Here is a 21,326-nt window from a genome sequence, read left to right on the forward strand (position 1 = left end):
CCGGCCTCCCCTGCCTGCCACCCAAGGCTCTGTGCGACCAGGCTCCCACGCATCTTTCCAGCAATCTCTCCCACTGCTCCTAGTCTATATGGGCATGCAGGTCCATGCAAAGTGGTGGACTCAGTGTCCCCCCAGCACACCCTGTGCTTTCCTGCCCCTTTCTCTGGTTTAGTTCTTACTGCCCACCACACCTAAACACCAGTTCCTGTGGGCCAGCCCCACACATTACACACACTGTGTGCCACTCTCCATCTATATTTAATGAGCCTGCGAGCTAAAATGTAGGGACTGCCATTTTAGCTATCCCTTGTTATTACTATCCTGGGGATAGCAGAGTTTGGGGATTTGTCACTCCTGGCATGTACATGTCACACAGAATGCCTGGTAGATGTTAAGAAATGTCACAAAAAATACAAAAAAAAAAAAAAGGGCACTTAAAAAAACCCATATACCATAGAATATCTTTTATATGTTTATGTGGAAATTATTATTGACAAGTCATTTGGGCTGAATGTTAAGTTGTTTTGGTGACCCTGAGTCAATCTAGGGGAAAAAAAGGCACCAGAAGACCTGCCACATATGACCACCACCAACTCTACCACCACCCTTTGACACAGTGTCATGGTGAAAATGACAGTGACAGTATTCCTGAACTAGGAAGCGCTGTGGCTTTAATCTAGCACACCCCAGAGTAATGACTATTCTAAAATGAAGATCTAAAGGACTATATTGTGCCTAACGGACTAAAGCCTTTCTATTTATTTCCAATGCAATGTTTATGACTGGACTTCCACTGGCAACACAAGGAGAGAGGGGCCCCTGTATTATCAGGAATGAACCTCCAACCCTCACGCTCAGTGAAGAGCTGCCGTTCTGTTTTGAGGTGGGTGTTACCGTCCATTGCAGATGACGGTGATCTCTGCCTATGTGTAGTTAATTTCAGGTTATGAGTACCTTGACTATTCACAGAGAAGCTCCTGGAACCAAAGTCCTGTTGATGACAGGGTCAATGAGCACAGTGCGGATACACGGAGTACCCAAAGCCTCGCTTCCTGAGCAATTCCCCGGCCTAAAGCTTTTCTTCCCAGCTGCCCCACCGCTAGCATACTTCTCTCCTCTTGCTCCTTCAGAGTAAGTCTATCTCTTTTTTTTTTGAGACAGAGTTTTGCTCTTGTTGCCCAGGCTGGAGTGCAATGGCGCGATCTCAGCTCACCGCAACCTCCGCCTCCCAGGTTCAAGCAATTCTCCTGCCTCAGCCTCCCGAGTAGCTGGGATTACAAGCATGCACCACCACGCCTGGCTAATTTTGTATTTTTAGTAGAGATGGGGTTTCTCCATGTTGAGGCTGGTCTCAAACTCCTGACCTCAGGTGATTCGCCCACCTCGGCCTCCCAAAGTGCTGGGATTACAGGCGTGAGCCACCGTGCCTGGCCTAAGTCTGTCTCTTTTCTAAAATGTTCAGTGTTTCAATTATCATCAAACATGAGACACCACTACTCTGGTGTTGATACAAGTCTCCTTGGTATTCACATTGCAAATCAGGAATGCAGAGCTAAACAGAAAGCTCATTTATTACAGAGGTAGAAACGGTGAGTTCTGTTCTTTCTCGAACTTCATCCTCTTTAGTCAATGAGGCATATTTCTAGAGAGGCATATTCAGGCAACTGAAATAATCTAATAGTGGGGGCTTAAAGCAAGCTGTAAAAGGTGTCTGTCCTGGGGGCTGACGGCCGGGATCACAAGCATCGACTTCCACCATCCCTGAAAGTCTGAAGAACGTGGCTATCACTTCTCTTTTCCTACAGCCTCTATTAATTCCACTTTGCTGTTTGTTCAAATAGATTGAGGGCCTATCATGTGCTCATTGAGTTAGTGTTGAGTATACAACAGTGAGTAACTCATGGAATTACTTATGAAGGAGGGAAACAAACATAATTAAAATACAATCTGGTAGTGTGATAATACAAGTATGTGCAAGGTTCATGGGAGCACCATAAATTTACTCAAGGTGGCAGGAGAAGAACAAATTCATAGGTAATTTTACTGAGAAAGTCTCAGGAGGGATTATGAGTGTACAAAAGGTAGAACATAAAAGAACATGGCATAAAAGAAGAACCAGAATGATGATCTGGTCTGTGGGCTTAGATGATGAAACAAAACACTGGTACCATTCATCAGATAGAAATTTAGAAGAACAGGGCTTGGGAAAAGCAGAGGAGGTCAGTTTTGAAAATACTAACTTTGAGCTCAGTGTTCTAATGATAGATAGAATCTGAAGTTACGGCGGTACTGAGATCCCAGATGAGAAGTGAAGAAGGCTGAACCCCCAAAGGATGGGCAGAAGAGAAGACAGGAGGGGAAAAACAGGTAACTACACTTTAGTGCTCACAGAGCAGAATCATGCCTGAATGGCGTCAAGGAAGCCAAGGGAGGGAGAGCTGCAGGGGAACAACAGTGCAAAGATGGAGAGATGTCAGGAAGTCAGGAAAGAGGCTGGAAGAGGTTCCCCTTATGTGACAGTTAGCAAGTCACTGGTGATCTTAGCAAATGAGGCGTGAGTCAAGTGAGGGGGCAGAGCCAGACTCCAGTGAGTCAAAGTTAGACAGGAGGTAAGAGTGGTGTTCGTAAGGGCAGACCACTCTTCTCAGGAATTGTCTGGAAAGAAAGGAGTGAGGCAGTTGTTACAAAAGGATACTGGTTTGAAGGAGGCATGCCTTTTAAAAAAAAAAACTTTAAAGAAACTGGAAAAAATGTGCCTGGGTACGTATATGCATGCATGTAAGCTGGAGGTCAAGTGTACACTGATGCCTGGGACCCTGTGCTCACCTTAAATTTAAGAAGATAAAGGGGAGACCATTTTTCCATTGCTCCCTGCCTCTGTCATGCCATCACTGGCCACATAAAGCTAGAAAAATAAATTAATGGTAGCATATCATCTTAACAGTGAAAGCAAAGATGAAACACACTAATAGAACAAATGCTTTGGAAAGCTTCATGTTTCTAAGTGGAGGTGGTCAACAAAGTCAAGTGCAACTCCAATCTATGGTCCAAATCAAACACATCATAAAATGGAACTATTTTCTTTACTTTCAGAATACTGCCCAGGGAGCTTAACGTCATTTCCTGAGTCCTGGAATAGACATTTAACCTTCTTTTCCCTTCTCTCCTTCTTACAGTTCTAACTCTTGCTTAGTTGGGAGGGAACTGAGCACAGGTCAAGGATCAGTAATTTGTCTCCTCTAAATTGCAACATGTTGAAAATAATGCACAATAATTTGTTAACAGTAGGAAGCTCATCATTGCATGAGTGGAAAGCAGAGTTACATGTAGATCTTTGGAGGACAAAAACTGAAACATACATACAATTGGAGTGTTTTCTACATAGTATCTATGAAATAATTTCTTTCTCCTGTTACACCTCTTTCTCTGATACTTCCTAGGGGTTTATGAAACAATATGTCTAAGACTGGGGACTTTTTGGTACAACAAGATTTCTTGGAAAGCCTTTGTTTTTCACAACTTCTGACTCCTCTGTTCTGTGGAGGAAACACAACTTTCACACGCAGTCACTAACAGGACCAAAGAGCTTAAGAAAGGTAAAAGGACAGTTAACTAAGGCATGGTCTTAGCAGTTTTCAGATAGCCTTTTGGGAAAAAAATCAATTTCAGAGCAGTGGTGGGTGCTCAACTCTTACATACAAGACGATGGATCTAGGGACATCTGCTGACAGGGCCATGTATTTCCTGAGTTAACCTTCTAGAATCAACTGTCACATGCCTGGCAGGGGCGTGGGGGAGAGAGTATACCTCCTGTCTCAAAGATCATATTGCTTGGAATTGTGGACAATCAATAAGGAGATTTTGGCATACTTAGGTGGTGTAAGGATCGTTTTGTTTCCATATTGACAATGATTAAGAAAATACATACACTGTAGGGGAGCTTGATTTAAAATGAGATTCACCTTTCTTGTGCATTTTCTTCCCTAAAAAGCCAAATGCAGGACAATGTCAGCAACCCAAAGAAAGGAGTTTTGTAACCATGCTTCCTTGAACTTTGTAACTTTGCCTTCACTGACTGCCCTCTGCCCTGTATTTCACATTTCTTCCCACACTCCCAGATAACAAAATCATTACAGCCGTTAAGAAACCTTATTTATAAAGAGGCTTTTATACAAAGAGTTCATAACCCTGTCGCATAACCATCAGCGGATATTTTCAGTCAAACAGAAATTAAAGTTTTATAATGACAAAGTACAATAAATGAACCTCTATTTGATTAATTACACAAGGGCAAATGTTGAAAATCCTGATTCTTAGATGCGTGAGCTTCTTTTTTCCATTTTTATACATTGATGATAAGGACCTAAGACAGACCTTTCTCAGAAATGGTCTCCAATATTCCAGCCTCAGGCAAGGGAGGCCCAGGGGAAGGAGCGGGCAGCCACTTACTCAGTGGCAGGAGGGGCAAGTGGTTCTGAAAAGATGTACTTGTTTAACATTTAGGGTGCTTTCATGGACTCAGAAAGTATATGCCATTGAGGAGTAGAATAAAGATCTTTCCTGAGCAAGGAGTGTACGTGATAAATATACTTAAGTAGTGTATAACCTTCCTATTAATGTGATTTTATACAAATGGTACATACCTAATTGTACAGGTTTAGAACAAGACTTATCCAATAGAACAGGGTCCCCAACTTTTGGGATATGGACTGGTACTGGTCTGTAGCCTGATAGGAACCAGGCTGCACAGCAGGAGGCGAGCAGCTGGCAAGTGAGCCAGTGAAGCTTCATCTGTATTTACAGCTGCTCTCCATCCCTCGGATTACTGCCCGAGCTCCAGCTCCTGTGAGATCAGTGGCGGCATTAGATTCTCATAGGAGCACGAACCCTATTGTGAACTGCACATGTGAGGGATCTTTGCACGTTCCTTATGAGAATCTAGGTTGCGTGCTCCTTATGAGAATCTAATGCCTGATGATCTGTCACTGTCTCCCATCACCCCCAGATAGGACCATCCAGCTGCAGGAAAACAAGCTCAGGGCTCCCACTGATTCTACATTATGGTGAGTTGTATCATTATTTCATTATATATTACAATGTAATAATAATAGAAATAAAGTGTACAATAAATGCAATACACTTGAGTCATCCCGAAACCACTCCCTCCCCCAACCCCAGGTCCGTGGAAAAATTGTCTTCCATGAAACTGGTCCCTGGTGCCAAAAAGGTTGGGGACTGTGGCAATTGAATATTATATCCTTATTATCATTCTAATCATTAAGATTTTCAATGGACACAGAAGAAGAAAAAAACAAATCTTGGCCTAGAAGCTTTCATTTAAAAAGAACCTACATGAAACAGAATGGCAATTAGTTTCAAACTTATCAAAACACAATAATAATTTAGTCCTTATTTCAATTAACAAATGGGAACTTAGGTATGGCTTGCTTACAAAGTACTCCTCAAAGCTTGTAATTAAAATTAATTAAATGTCAAATGCCCTACGAAACCTCATTAACTAGTGGAATCCTGAGTATATCTTTTTGTAGAGCAGTTATTTTGAAAAGTAAATAATCACTAAGCTTAAATATTAATGCATCAGATTTAAGAAAATCTGTCTGTCAATACCTTTTCTAATATTAATATTTTACAGAGAGAAAAAGCCCAAAGACAAAATAAAATAAAAATGCAGAGTAGAATCAATTCTACTTTCCACAGCTTATTATCAACAAACATATTTTATGGCACTTTCTTAACTTGGGTAGTCATGTGAGGCCCCTAATTCTGTAGGCTGGGCATATCCAAAGCAATGAGATCTGGCAGCACCAGGAGCTGGCCTGGCCAAGCCCGAGGAAGGGAGTCAGTTATCCAAGGCCACTTCTCACCTTTGATATTTCTGTGTAGGTTTGCCTGGGAATACCAGTTTCTTGACACTTGTTCACAGCCTTAGAGCCTCATGTGGCTTTTTCACAGGCACTCTAGTTCTTCAAAACCCCCGACTCTGCCACTAAAAGATTACGCTATTGGGATCCACAGGGTGCCAAGCATTTCTGGAGCTCTTTTTGGGGGCATACGATGATTACAAAGTTTGTGATGATTCCACAGTTAGGTAACTAAAACATAATACCTATCTTACCAAGTAGAAGTTTTAAAAGTCAGATTAAAAGAATGTTTTGCTATTTTTAAAACCAATTGTGTGTTTTTGTAATATCTTAGAAACCCAGCAGAATGAACTAGCACACCCACTTCTGGAATGGGAGGCTGACTGACCCCCGTGGTAGCTGGCTCTGCCCATCTGCTGTGGGGGTGGATATTTCCACTCCCACCCACCTTCTGACTCTTTGGAGGGGACTTATGTACCTGGAAAGTGTGACTTCTTCTCTCCATCCCTTAGTCAAGGAAAGACAGTGGGAAAAAACCTCTAAACAGTGACTGTCTACCTGACTCTAAACTGGAATCCATCCTATATTAAATTATTGCTACTATTTATTTTAAATGTTTACCGAGTGCCAGGGAGAAGTGCCAAGTTCTTTGCACAGTACAAAAATGCAGTGAAGATGTTATTATCCCCACAGGAACTGACTCAGGGAGGTTAAATATTTTGTGCAAGGTATGAAGCTACAAAGTGGTAGTGTGAGGATTGAAATTGATGCGCAGCTCTCAGATGCAATGCTGCACGCCTCTAATTATCTATCACATAGTGAGTGTTCCGCCTGTCTGAGGCAGATTCAGATGGCCCAACTGACTTCTCTATAGTTAAATCAGTTTTTTTCAAGCACCTACTGGGCTAGTCCCATCAATCTGGCATTAAATTTACTCTTTAAGTCCCATTTTTCTCAAACACCAACAACACAGTGTGCTTCATTAAAGAAACTTTATGATGAACTTCCGGCCTTCTAACAATGAATGCATGTTACCAACCCATCTTAAAACTTAGTCCCTAAACTCTGTTTCTCACAAGCTGTGGGGCAACCCTGTCTAACACAAAGGTTCACAAATTCATCAACACTGCAGTAAAATTTAGTTGAAACCAGTGGTTCACAAAAGAGCTCCTTTTATGATTTTCCTTTTACCAGGAATTGCTATAATATCAACCACTATCCATGAGGGAATGTGTTTTTTTCTGTTCTTAAAGACAGATGGAGGCCGGGCACGGTGGCTCATGCCTGTAATCCCAGCACTTTGGGAGGCTGAGGCTGGTGGATCATGAGGTCAGGAGATCAAGACTGTCAGCCCTCTGAGCCCAAGCCAAGCCATCGCATCCCCTGTGACTTGCACGTATATGCCCAGATGGCCTGAAGTAACTGAAGAATCACAACAGAAGTGAATATGCCCTGCCCCACCTTAACTGATGACATTCCACCACAAAAGAAGTGTAAATGGCCGGTCCTTGCCTTAACTGATGACATTACCTTGTGAAAGTCCTTTTCCCAGCTCATCCTGGCTCAAAAAGCACCCCCACTGAGCACCTTGCGACCCCCACTCCTGCCCGCCAGAGGATAACCCCCTTTGACTGTAATTTTCCATTACCTTCCCAAATCCTATAAAACGGCCCCACCCCTATCTCCCTTCGCTGACTCTCTTTTCGGACTCAGCCCGCCTGCACCCAGGTGAAATAAACAGCCATGCTGCTCACACAAAGCCCGTTTGGTGGTCTCTTCACACGGACGCACATGAAAAAGACCATCCTGGCCAACATGGTGAAACCCCGTCTCTACTAAAATTAAAAAAAAAAAACTTAGCCAGGCGTGGTGGCGTGAGCCTGTAGTCCCAGCTCATTGGGAGGCTGAGGCAGGGGAATCGCTTGAACCCAGGAGGTGGAGGTTGCAGTGAGCCGAGATCGCACCACTGCACTCCAGCCTGGTGACAGAGTTAGACTCCGTCTAAAAAAAAAGAAGACAGATGGAGAACACTGATCACTGGGTGCTGGGGTCCCCAGATAGGACACTGCCACACAAATGGTTTTAGAAGAGCCGTGAACCTGCAGGGGTTTTGTTTGTTTGTTTGTTTTTCTGAGACTGAGTCTTGCTCTGTCACCCAGGCTGGAGTATAGTGGCACGATCTCAGCTCAGTGTTGGCCAACTGGTCTTGAACTCCTGAGCTCAAGTGATCTGCCCACCTCGGCTTCCCAAAGTGCTGGGATTACAGGCGTGAGCCACCGTACCAGGCTAACCCTGCAGTTTTGATAACCATTTGTAATTCATTGCATAGACGAGAACAGACTGGAAGTCAAATGATCTATTTATAGAATTTTGTGCAATATAAAGTCTTCCCAGCACTGCTCTCCAAAATGGCATTTTCTAAAGAGGGGGAAAAGAAGATTGCTCTTGAAGATTGCCTTTTGTAGAGTACATCTGGGTAAATATTTTACATATCAGCCAATAACCAGAGAATCTAACTGATGAATAGAGGCCTGTAATATTATAAAATAGAGGATATGTTTAGAATAAACACATGGATCAATAAGGATAATCCACTTAAGAGGGACTGTCAGGTCATTCTGATCTGGGGGCACCTTGCAAAATTTTAAAAAGGGAAAATGCCAGACTGGGCATGCTCCCTCAGTTGGGCTCAGCTGCAACAGTTCTAGGGGTTGCATCTTGTCTATTTCTTGAACCAGGAACTGTTTACTTTTCCCTGGGACATTCCCGTTAGGAAGAGAACGGCCTCTCATATTCCAGAGAGGTTAGTGTCAGTGTTTTGTTTAAAAAATTATTAAACATGGCTGGGCGCAGAGGCTCATGCCTGTAACCCCAGCACTTTGGGAGGCAGAGGTGGGTGGATCACTTGAGGTCAGGAGCTCAAGACCAGCCTGGCCAACATGGTGAAACCCCATCTCTACTAAAAATACAAAAAAATTAGCCAGACGTGGTAGCGCATGCCTGTAATCCCAGCTTCTCGGGAGACTGAGGCACGAGAATCACTTGAACCCGGGAGACGGAGGTTGCAGTGAGCCAAGATCGTGCATTGCACTCCTGCCTGCGCAACAGAGCGAGACTCTGTCTCAAAACAAAACAAAACAAAAAAAGCATAAAAAATTATTAAACAATCTTTACAAAGAGATAAGAGGACTAGAGCATACAATTCTAGAGCATCAAATACAAAGATACAAGAGGACTAGAGTATCAAATGCAAGTTAATATACAAGATATATTAACAAAATACACGAATGGGATTAAACGGATGACTCTGCCCCCAAGGATTTTCTGGTTGGCTCACGATGTAGTTTCCCTGTTTAAGATACAAACAGAAAAGGGCTGACGAGCAGAGCCCGGAGGATGCCAGAGCTGCAGCACAACTTGGGAGGAAGACACCCTTTCTTTGACTGCCATGGCACCTTCTATTTCTAAGGACCTGGTGAGAGATGTCACCTTCCCAGCTAATATCTAGCCGGTGAACTTTCAAGGGAAGCCAACATCTTTAATTACTGGGTAGGATAGTTGGCTGGACACATGGCACATCTCTCTCCCAAGACTCATTCCACCGGAACTATCCAAATAACTTTTACTTAATTCTGTGGGAGCACTTAAATTTATGCCCCATTAAAGTTCCCTTTTGAAAATTACAAGCTGAAGCCACATCTAACAACTATGATGTTCTCTGGATCCCACGCACATCCTAAAAATGGAAAATTCATTTCATGGTCACAGAACCAATAAAAAATATGACTTCATTTGAAATGCCTAAATTTTTTTAAAAAACCAAATTAAATGATTTCAGGTGCTTATAAAAAATCTTTAGGTTTATAGCAATCTACAAACACTGGACACGCTCTGAAAAGATTCTCTTATGTCATAAGAAGTTACAGCTTAGACTGGAGGCCAAATTTTTTTTTCTTCTGTGAGATTTGCTTTTAGTTTCAAATTTAGCATTTCTTTTTTAGTACCAAGGGCAAAGTTGGACCTCTTAATATTTATGTTCTTACTCATCTTTCATTAGCCACAGAAAAAACAAGTGATGCTAGTTTCCTACCTCTAGACTTGGTTACATAAATGACCCTGGGTGTGACCATCTCGGATGAGTCTGTAAGTCAATCAGCAAACATGAGTCCCCACTGTGTGCCAGGTAGGACCTAAGTTCAATAGGAAAAGCTCATGCAGTCATGTTTCTATTGAAGGTCAGAGCCCCAACCTTCAAGTAACATGAAATACATAGCTGAATTAAGACATCCCTCAAGTTCCAGGAGTACTTGTTTGGAGGGGTGCCCCCTTACTTTTTTTTTTTTTTTTTTTTTTGAGACAAGAGTCTCGCTCTGTCGCCCAGGCTGGAGTGCAGTGGCGGGATCTCAGCTCACTGCAAGCTCCACCTCCTGGGTTCATGCCATTCTCCTGCGTCAGCCTCCTGAGTAGCTGGGACTACAGGCGCCCGCCACCACGCCCGGCTAATTTGTTGTATTTTTAGTAGAGACAGGTTTTCACCGTGTTAGCCAGGATGGTCTCGATCTCCTGACCTCATGATCCACGCACCTCGGCCTCCCAAAGTGCTGGGATTACAGGTGTGAGCCACTGCGCCAGGCCCGCCCCCTTACTTTTTACCCGGCTTTTGATGAACATTCTTAGGGAATTGCTGACATAAACACAAGGGCCAAGGACCCCGGCTCCACCATTAAGTTCCCCAAATAGTCCATGATACTTAGTGAATACAGGGATCTCTGGGCTTGTGCCTGATGGTCCCCAGAGGACCCTGTAAGGAGCAAGGGCAAGTCCAGACCTATAGCTGCTGGGGAGCTCTCAAGCCCTGCAACAAAGGGCCAGAGGTGGGTCCTCTCTCAGGAAAGCTTTGCAGCAATGAGGGCTCTTTATGGACAGCTAAGCATGGAGCCTGGCACAAACTGCTGCCTGACACCCAGGGCTGTCCATGCCCTGGCACCAGCCTTTCAGCCACCACTGCCCTTCCTGCACCCTATCCAGCCCTATTCAACTGCCCCACAGAACTCCTTGTTTTCCCTCTTACATTCTTAAAGCTGCCCCAGCTTCCAGCTCGTTGCTCATGCTGCTCTGTCCGGAATGTCCTTCTTTCTCATCTCTCTACTCTTCCAATTCAGGTACATTTTCTAAATGCATTTAAAATGTCATAATCTCCATGGAGGCTCCTCTCATTCATCCCGTGACTAGAAGTTTCTCTGTCTCTTCTGAATTCTCCACACATTATCTCTCTCTTGTTTTCCTATTGTTTATCACCTTTTAACTTGTATTAACAGTCATTGCTTTTCATCTGCTACCTTCCCTGGAAAACTGAGACGTAGAGGGGCTAGAGTCCAGGTTTTCTTGATGATTGTATTTCTAGCATCTAGCCTAGTAATTCCATAGTTTTTAAAAACCCGGTTCTGCACAGCCCCAGGGTTCCAGAAAGGTGTCCTAAGATCACCCGGTAGTGGCAAAGAGTGGGCAGGGACCCAAGGAAGACCCCTTCCCCACAATCTGTGCTTTGGTCAGGTAGGTTTTGATTTGAACTCTTCTATATATTGGGATTCATGTAATTCTTTTAAAAAGGATTCTTCTAGAGATAGAAAAAAGAAAGCCACTGTAATAGATATTGTCAAATAAATTAATAGAATTACACTTAATACCTCTAGCCCTTTCTCCCTCAGGGATAATGAAATTCAGTGATCAAAAATGAGTAGCAAAGGTTCAGAATGGCTGCCAATTGAAGAACATGGTCAAAATAGAGGGCCCTTTCTCTTGTTCTAAACAGAACTGTACCAAAATTTTAGTTTTACATTAAAATCAAGCTCTGAATGAGTTATGTTTAAGGTGTTAAATAGAACTACCCTGGCACCTGGTTCTGGAGTGTGTGTGTGTGTGTGTGTGTGTGTGTGTGTGTGTGTGTAATACATTAGCACATCCACTATGCTTTGATCTCAATGTAACTTCAGGGATATAGGAAAGAGTTATAAGTGAGGCTACTGCCTCTTGATTTTCCTCTGCTTCCCCTCCCACCACCAAATAAATTTACTCCTCCTTCAGTCTTCCCCATCACAGTAAATGACACTAATATTCATTCTGTTGCCCAGGCTAAAAATCTAGGAGTTTTCTTTGATTGCTCTCTTTCCTTCATGCCTGACATCCAACTCACAAGTAAATATTGTTGGGTTTACCTATGAAACAGTCTGAAGCAGCCGTCTCTCTCTGCCAGCCACTACCAGCTGCCACGATTTAGGGCCTTACCACCTCGCACCTACCTTAATGCAGTCGCCTCTTCTCTGCTTCCCACCTTCTACTCTCTCCTCCCTATTATCCATTCTCCGGGCAGCAGCAAAAGTCATGTTTAAAACTCTCCTGTTAAAAACTCTCCAAGAGGCTCTCATCAGACATAGAGTAAAACTCTAATTCCTAAATGGTCAAAATAATCAAGCTAGCATGTGTATCTCACTCCAAACTAAACAAATTTGCTCACTCTGATAATCTTCAGTTGGGGAGTTTTAAGAAAATAAATTAGTGGATGACTGAGCAGACAGACAGAAAGACTGGCACCGCATTCAAAAACAGAAATGACTTACGGCTTCAGATTTGGGAGGCACTGGAGGTGGAGGTAGGGCAGTATCTGAAGACTTCATTGCTGCTCCCAGAGTCCCAGGGATGGGAAGAGGAGAAGTCGCACATTTGGATCGCACAGAACCTCTAAACTGATCACATCTGTTCTTCTCGCTCAGAGAGCGAGTGAGAGGCTGATGGCTGGGCTTGCCTTCCTCCAGCCACAGCTCTTCGTAGGGAAGTTCTGACTTTCCTGGGATGCCTGCTGATTCTTCACTAGCTTCTGGGAACAGGTAGTCGCTCCCACTATCTCCAGAGTCCTGATAGGGCAGGATGTCATGAGGAAAGGGAGCCCAATCTCCCCCCAGGTCCCTGCAACCATGAAGGTTCACCTCACTGTTGCCATGGAGATTGTTGCCATACACACAGACCGAGAGTCGGTGGAAGGACTGGGTGAGCTCATCGCGGGCATAGCTGAGCGAATTGGGCACGTGGTTGTGGCCAGAGCACCGGCCCTTCTTGGGGCTCTTGCAGTCCTCATTCCAGTCGGTTTTCACATCACGGACAGCCCGTGAATACTCATCAATGTCGAACTGTTCTTGGCAGATACCTAGCCAGTGATGGATCAGGGTTTCGGGCCAGCCCTCTCCCTTCACCAGGTGTTCTGGGAGGCTGAACTTGGGGACAGTCAAGTGCAAAGGAAAGTGCATGGGGAGGATCTTGTTGTTCCGCAGCACACAGCAAACCACCACCGTCTTGGTCTGGATGTTCACAAACTTATAGCGGTGCCCCTCACGGATGAAGTGGAGGTCGTATGGGTTTCTCGGTGGAGGGCTTGGCACAGTCACATTCACAGGAAGCCTGGTTTTCTCCACAATGTTGCGGATGGTGTGTTCGCCCTCTTGCATCTGAAGTTCCAGGGGACTTCGGGTGCTAAATCTGCCCTTGCACTGGAATGGAAGGCTAATGCTTTCGTTGGTCCGGTGATTCATACAAATGAGGCACGGCATTTTGCCTTTTCCCAGCTTGCTGATGGAATTCAGCTTCCCAATCTTTTTGAAGATTGTGTTGAGTCGTGACTTTTCCTTGAATGTCTTTGCATAAAGGATTTCTGCCTGCCCCATTAGAGTGAGTTCATCCCCAGTACACAGGGTGATGTTGTAAACTTCAGTGTCTTCATTGCATTCACCTGAAGCAACCTACAATATAATAAATCACATTTTACGTTCATTTCCTTTGATCTATTCACGCAAAGAACTTCCTATTAAGACACACGCAAATTCACACACAGAGGAAAATGCTGTGCTTTTCTTTAATACTAAATTTAGACACCTCATTTCTTTTATTATACTTGTGTGATTAACAATAACTACTATTTGTTCAAGATGATATTAGTTTAGAATCTTATAAACATCTCTTTTCTCTATATATGCAGAGTAATCTATCATATGGATACTAACAGGGATATTGTCATTTTTTCTTTTGCAGTTATAAATGTTCTCATGAATGCTGATGTAGAAAATTCCTTGTTTTTTTATTATTTAAATTTTAATTTTTTACTTTTTAAAATTTTATTAAATTTTTAAATTTGAAATTGAGAAAAAGAACTTAAAAATGTGGTATTTCTCAATTTTTTAAAAAATTATACATCCATTATTTAATTGGAAGAAATATTAAAAATACAAATATAAAAATGAAGAACTTCTATACTATCTTATCACTAAAGATAATCTGTCAAATATAAATAGAAAAAAGAAACAGAATTGATCCATCTATCTCAGAGATACAAATAGATACATATATACACAATTCTGTTACCTGAGTTTCTAACTGTATCCATTTCCCCCCGGCATATCCTTCATCAATAGTAATACTAACCTAATGTATTCCATTTTGTATGAATGTGCATTATTTGACTAGTTCCTTACTGTAAAATAAAAATATAGATGGATTTTTCCAATGTCTAGCAATTATAAATAGTACTGCAATGAACTTTTTTACAGCTCAATTATTTCCTTAGGATAAAGTACTAGAAAAACTGCAGGGACAAAAGCTACACATACATTTGTTTTTTTTGTTTTGCTTGGTTTTGAAGACAGGATCTTGCTGCTCAGGCTGGAGTACAGCGGCATGATCACAGCTCACTGCAGCCTTGACCTCCCAAGCTTAAGGAATCCTCCCACCTCACCCTCCCAAGTATCTGAGACTACAGGTGTGAGCCACCACACCTGGCTAATATGCATATATTTGAAAGGTCTAATATGCACTGCCCACTGTGTTTTCATCAATGTTATACTTATTTATACTTCTATCACTTTATGAAATTATGTCTCCCTACACTCACACTGAAGTTTATTTCATGTTTACCAGTATGAGAGGTAAAGCATGCATGCTGAATTTATTTTAAATATATTTATTGGTATATTCATTTTTCAGAATTTATCTATTTAGATCTCTTACTGATTACTTTTTATGTAAATGAAAATGTCATTTGTGCTATGTATTCTTCCATTTGTTGTTTGAATTGCAATTTTATAGCTTAACTATTAAAGTTGTTTTTTTTAAATGTAGTCAATGTTTTCAAAATTTTCCTTTGTGATTTCATTCTTGGGTGCTATGCTTCTAGCTGAGATGATACAGATTCATGATTCTGAACCAGGGGTGACTATACCCACTAGGGGGCAATGTTTGGAGACAGCTTTGATTGCCATGACTGGGGAAGCTGCTGTTTGCATCTAGTGGGTAGAGGCCAGGGAAGCTGCTCAATATGCTATAATGCCCAGGACAGCTCCCCACAGCAAAGAATTAGCCAGTGCAAAAATATCAGTGGTGCTGAGGTTGAGAAACGCTGGTATAATTACCAGTGTTTTCTTTTAATACTTTGCTATGTATCTCTATTTTTTTTTTTTTTTTTTTGAATCCTAACCACTAGCCCAACAGGGAATGTAACTGTATTTACTCTGGTGGCTTATTTAAGGTAGGTTTTTTTGTGTGTGTGTGTGTAAGTTAACTGAGTGTTGAGTACACTTCCTAAAGAGTCATCCCTTTCATCACTAATTTGCAGTGTCACTTTTACTGTATACTAATATTATATACTTTTATATCATAAATTAAAAATATATAAAGTATTATATACTAAGTTCATAAAATACATACATTCAAATATATACCTATATTTGCATTTATTTTCGGGCCATTTATCATAGTGACCTTTCTATTTTCCCACTGTAACTAAATTGTTTTTGTGTCTTCATCTTATATTTTCAGATCTGATAACAAAAGCCCTGACTTGTGTTTATTCTGACTCAAAAAGTATGTTGATGGCAGAAAACAAGAGAAATAAAGTCAAAAGTCAAATGACAGACTGAAAATATCTGCAAAACATATCACAGATAAAGAGCTAATATCTCTAATATACAAGCAGCTTTTTAAAAGTAAGGACCTGAGACCATCCTGGCTGACATGGTGAAACCTGTCTCTATTAAAAACACAAAAAAATTAGCTGGGCATGGTGGCACGTGACTGTAGTCCCAGGTACTTGGGAGGCTGAGGCAGGAGAATCACTTGAACCCGGGAAGCAGAGGTTGCAGTGAGCCAAGATTGTGCCACTGCACTGCAGCCTGGGTGACGGAGAAAGACTGTCTGAAAAAAAAAAAAAAAAAAGAAAAATAGGCAAAATACATGAAAAATCAATTAACTAACAAGATGTACAATGGCTTTCAAACCTATGAAAAGATGTTCAACTTCTTTCCTCATAAGAGAAATGCCAATTAAAATTATACTAAGATACCACTTCTTACCTAACATATTGATTAAAAATTCAGAAGCTTGACATCACACTCAGTTGGTAAGGCTATGGGGTAAAAAGCATCCTTGTCCATAGCTGGTGAGAATACAGCATGATACAACCCGTGTGGCGGGGAATTTGGCAATATCAAGTCAAATGACATATGCATTTATCCCTCCATCCAGCAATCCTACATCTAGGAATTTACCCTGAAGATATTCCTCCAACAATATGAAAGTACACATGTATAAGGTTATTCACTGCAGCATTATTTGTCTTTGCAAAATATTGGAACTCATCTAAATGCTTAAATATAGGAGGCTGACTGAATAAACTACGGTACACACTTCCTGGTACTATGCAAAAGACAATGAGAATAATGAATCCAAGGAATGGGTATGAAATGACTTTCAAGAATATATTGTTAAATAAAAAAAAGTAAAGTGTAAAAAAAGTTTATACAGTATACTTTTTTTTGTTTAAGAAGAAAGGAAAAATTAGTATATACATTTTCTGTTTATTTTTGTTACCAAAAAAATACAAAAACACGCACAAGGAAAAACAGAAAACAATGAAACTGGTTACTTACTGGAGCAAGGGACAAGGGAGGAAATGATACCTTTCTGAGTATACCTTGCCACAGAGTTTTGACTGCAAGGATGTATACTAATGTGCTACATATTTTAAAAATTAGGTCAACCAGAATTTTTTTTTTCTTATAAGTTCTGGGATATGTGTGCAGAACGTTCAGGTTTGTTATGTAGGTATACAAGTGCCATGGTGGTTTGCAGTACCCATCAAACCATCATCTACATTAGGTATTTCTCCTAATGCTATCTTCTCTCCCTTAGTCCCCCACCCCCCAACAGGCCCCGGTGTGTGATGTTCCCCCCGTGTCCATGTGATCTCATTGTTAACTCCCACTTATGAGTCAGAACATGCAGTGTTTGATTTTCTGTTCCTGTGTTAATTTGCTGCGAATGACAGTTTCCAGCTTCATCCATGTCTCTGCAAAGGAAATGAACTCATCCTTTTTTATGGCTGCATAGTATTCCATGGTATATATCTGCCACATTTTCTTTATCCAGTCTATCATTGATGGGCATTTGAGTTGGCTCCAAGTCTCTGCTATTGTGAACGGTGCTGCAATAAATATACATGTGCATCTGTCTTTATAGCAGGATGATTTATAATCCTTTGGGTGTATACCCAGTAATGGGATTGCTGGGTCAAATGGTATTTCTGGTTCTAGATCCTTGAGGAATCACCACACTGTCTTCCACAATGGTTGAACTAATTTACACTCCTACCAACAGTGTAAAAGCATTCCTATTTCTCCACATCCTTTCCAGCATCTGTTGTTTCCTGATTTTTAAATGACTGCCATTCTAACTGGCATGAGATGGTATCTCATTGTGGTTTTGATTTGCATTTCTCTAATGACCAGTGATGATGAGTTTTTTTTTTCATATGTTTGTTGGCTGCATAAATGTCTTCTTTTGAGAAGTGTTTGTTCATATCCTTCACCCACTTTTTGATGGGGTTTTTTTTCTTGTAAATGTAAGTTATTTTAAAACTGAATGCAAATGGAAACAAATGCAAAATCCAACTGTTTTTTAAATCAACAAAATAACCACTCTGGGGAAAGAGAAAATCCAAGTACCTTTGGAATGCTGTCTGATATGGTTTGGCTGTGACCCCAACCAAATCTCACCTGGAATTGTAATAATCCCCACTTGTCAAGGACGGGACCAGGTGAAGATAAGTGAATCATGGGGATGGTTTCCCCCAAGCTGTTCTCGTGATAGTGAGTTCTCACGAGATATCATGGTTTTATAAGGGGCTTCCCACATTGCTGGGCACTCATTCTCTCTCCTGTCGCCCTGTGAAGAGGTGCCTTTCTCGATGAGGGAAAGTTTCCGGCGGCCTCCCCAGCCATGCAGAACTGTGAGTCAATTAAATCTGTTTGCTTTATAAATTACCCAATCTTGAACAGTTCTTTATAGGAGTTTGAGAATGGACTAATACACTTTGACCATATAATGCCAGTAGGGAAAAAAAGACCAATAAATATTCTGATCCTTTTGGTAGATTTGTTTTTCATAGGGATATGGGTAGAGAAACTCTGAGTCAAATTTATTTGTATTGTAAGATTGAATGAATGGGTAAATATATTGATGTCTTGCGAGTTACAGAGATTGCATTTTGGAAGGAGAGACAGAAATACGGAATGAAGAAGAGCAGGAAAGGCAAGACAGAACTCCTTGGGGTTTGGATTGAAATTAGAGGTATCTGTACTAACTCACACTTTTCAGCAGTTATACACACAGACACACATAGACACACAGACACATACATACACACACACACACACACACACACGTATATCTTAGTTTTTTTCCTTTCCAAGCAACCAGACACTGCCCAAATCATTCCCCACTAAAAGGAACCAGGGCTCCCTGGAGAAATGATGAATTCCAAGGGTAGGGCTGAAATGGTACAAGGTGTGCTTGGAACATTTTGTCGTGCCAGAAAGTAAGGTGCTCATAAGATGATGGGAACATGCCAAAAAGACACAAGAACCAGCCTAAATGAGCTCCTACTGCTAAAATCTGGGACAATTTGAGCATCACAATAAAGACCACGATGAATTATAATCTATTGAATAAAACAGGAACACCTAAGTCCATGCTGATAGCAAAAAGATGACAAACAAGGAAGACTGGAAAATCATAATTTTGAAACTTATTATTTACTTCATTATTTATTACTATTATACTTTATACTATTATAACTTTAGTAAAGATCATTTTATATAAGAATCAATAGATCCAAATTTATAGGAGTTTGATTAAGGAGGTGATTAAGGAGGTTATATGCATGGTCTCAGTGTCTTTTTTCCAGAATGCTTATTCACTGCAAGAGGAAAAAAGTAACTGTGTAGTGGAGAATATACCTTGGACAGTACCTTGACCAGGTTATCAAATTTAGTATCACCAAAGAGGCATACTGACATCCTCTACCTCTGAATGTGACTTCCTGAGAAGTTCATGACCTCGCTTATGTGCCATTCTAGCCAAAACTACTATGAAAATCCCATCATGAGGAAATATCAGACAAACCCAAACAGAAATATTCTATAAAATACCTGGTGTGTATTCTTAACAAAATTTCCATGCCAGAAATGACAAAGAAAGGCTGAATAATTGTTCCAGATTAAAATGAAATAAATAATTGTCCCAGATTAACATGAAATAAAGAGAAGTGAAAAGTAAATGCAATAAAGTACACTTTTGGGACATCTGACCAAATTGGAATCAGGACTATAAATAAAAGTATTGTTATCACTGCTAATGTTCCTGAATATATTGTGTTTACATAAGAGAAAACCCTTATTCTCAGGAAATATACATTGATGTATTAAGGGGTAAGGGATATAATGGATTCAATTCACCCTCACACGATTCAGAAAAAGTTACATTATATTATGCATATGTGTATCTGTATATGTGAGTGGAGTCCGGGGAAATGGGTAAAACAAATGTGCTAAAATGGCAAAAGTTTGTGAATCTGGCTAAAGTGATAGGGTGTCCTCATTATTATTCTTGGAACAATTCTTTAGAACTGAAATAATTTAAAAATGAAAGGTTGAAAAATTTGCCTTTTCCAGATAAACTTTAGAATAATTTTTTCTATGGTTTGTAATGGTAACTTTATTGTAGTACATTAAATCTACATGGTGTTTTGGCAAGAAGTGACATCATTGTAACAGCATTTCCAAAGAGGCACATAATTCTCATCATTTACTCAGATCTTTTATTTCCCTTATTAGTATTTAATTCTGCCTTCATTATCAATCCCTGGACACTGCTGTTGAGTCATAGTTGTTGAATATGTTTTATTGCTATTTTGCATGTCCAGTGTCTGTTTTTTTTTTCCAGTTAATTCTCTTGGGATTAGGTGATTATAACTTACACAAATGATGAAAAATTTATCTTTATCCTTTCAATTTTCATCCCTTCTCTCTCATAACAGAGTGATGGTGGTGACAGTGAGCATTTTAGTGTTTCAGATTTTAATGAGAATATTGTGTTTTAATATAAAAATACGAGAAATTTGTTTGAGATATTCTTTATCATGTAAGTAATGTCTTAGGGACAATTCTAGTTTTCTAAAAGTTTCTACAAATAAAATTTTTAAAAATTTTAATAAAATGTTGATTCTATATCCAATTAAGATGGTCATATGTTTATTTTTGTTGTTGTTGTTGTTGTTGTTGTTTTGTTTCTGAGATGGAGTCTTGCTCTGTCACCCATGCTGGAGTGCAGTGGCATGATCTCGGCTCGCTGCAACCTCTGCCTCCTGGGTTCAAGTGATTCTACTGCCTCAGCCCCCTGAGTAGCTGGGATTACAGGAGTGAGCCACGTGCCTGGCCCATATGTTCATTTTTCACTTCTCTAATACACTCATTATATATTATAATAGATTCCTAAATATTAAAATAATTCTACATGCTTGAAATAATCTCCACATGATCATAGTACACTTAAGACAATACTGTGTAATTCTCTGATAGTACCTGATCTATGATGTGGGCATCTTTGTCACAGATGAGACTGGCCTACAGTTTTATTATGTATGTTTTATCAGGTTTTGGTATCAGGCTTACATTAAACCTAAGCTTGAATTTTTTTCTCTCATGTTAATAAAAATGTCTGGGTAAAGTAACTGACTACGTTCATACCATATACTGAGTGGTGATCGTCAATATGTGTTTAGAAAACTAGGAAGAGCAACCTTTGTAAATAATTTCTTACCTTCTATTCTAGGTCATCTCTGTATAATTTTAATCTTTGGAACAAGTAATTTGTCAATCAACATCAGTACTATAAAAAACAAACAGCTTTGTTGTTTCCAATAGTGAAGTGAATTTCTCCGTAGGAGACATTGTAAGTACAGAAATGACAGCACAATATTGTTTTAACGGGAATATATGCTGCCAAGGCTTAAAGTCCATTTTGGATGATTCAGGTAAGTATTGCTATTATTTTTTAACAAGATCTCAA

General features: G+C 40.6%; 1 protein-coding gene across 2 annotated transcripts in view; it reads right to left on the reverse strand.

The window, feature by feature from the left end:
• The window catches only part of GAREM1 (GRB2 associated regulator of MAPK1 subtype 1), a 207,214-nt gene that overhangs the window by 11,088 nt on the left and 174,800 nt on the right, over positions 1-21,326 (reverse strand). For both annotated transcript variants that reach the window (XM_019014065.3, XM_004059305.4), the window contains exon 4: positions 12,500-13,672. In XM_019014065.3, the coding sequence (XP_018869610.3) occupies positions 12,500-13,672 (1,173 nt within the window). The remainder of the gene's footprint in view (positions 1-12,499; positions 13,673-21,326) is intronic.

This window comes from Gorilla gorilla, chromosome 17 (assembly GCF_029281585.2).
Source record: "Gorilla gorilla gorilla isolate KB3781 chromosome 17, NHGRI_mGorGor1-v2.1_pri, whole genome shotgun sequence".
Taxonomy (NCBI): domain Eukaryota; kingdom Metazoa; phylum Chordata; class Mammalia; order Primates; family Hominidae; genus Gorilla; species Gorilla gorilla.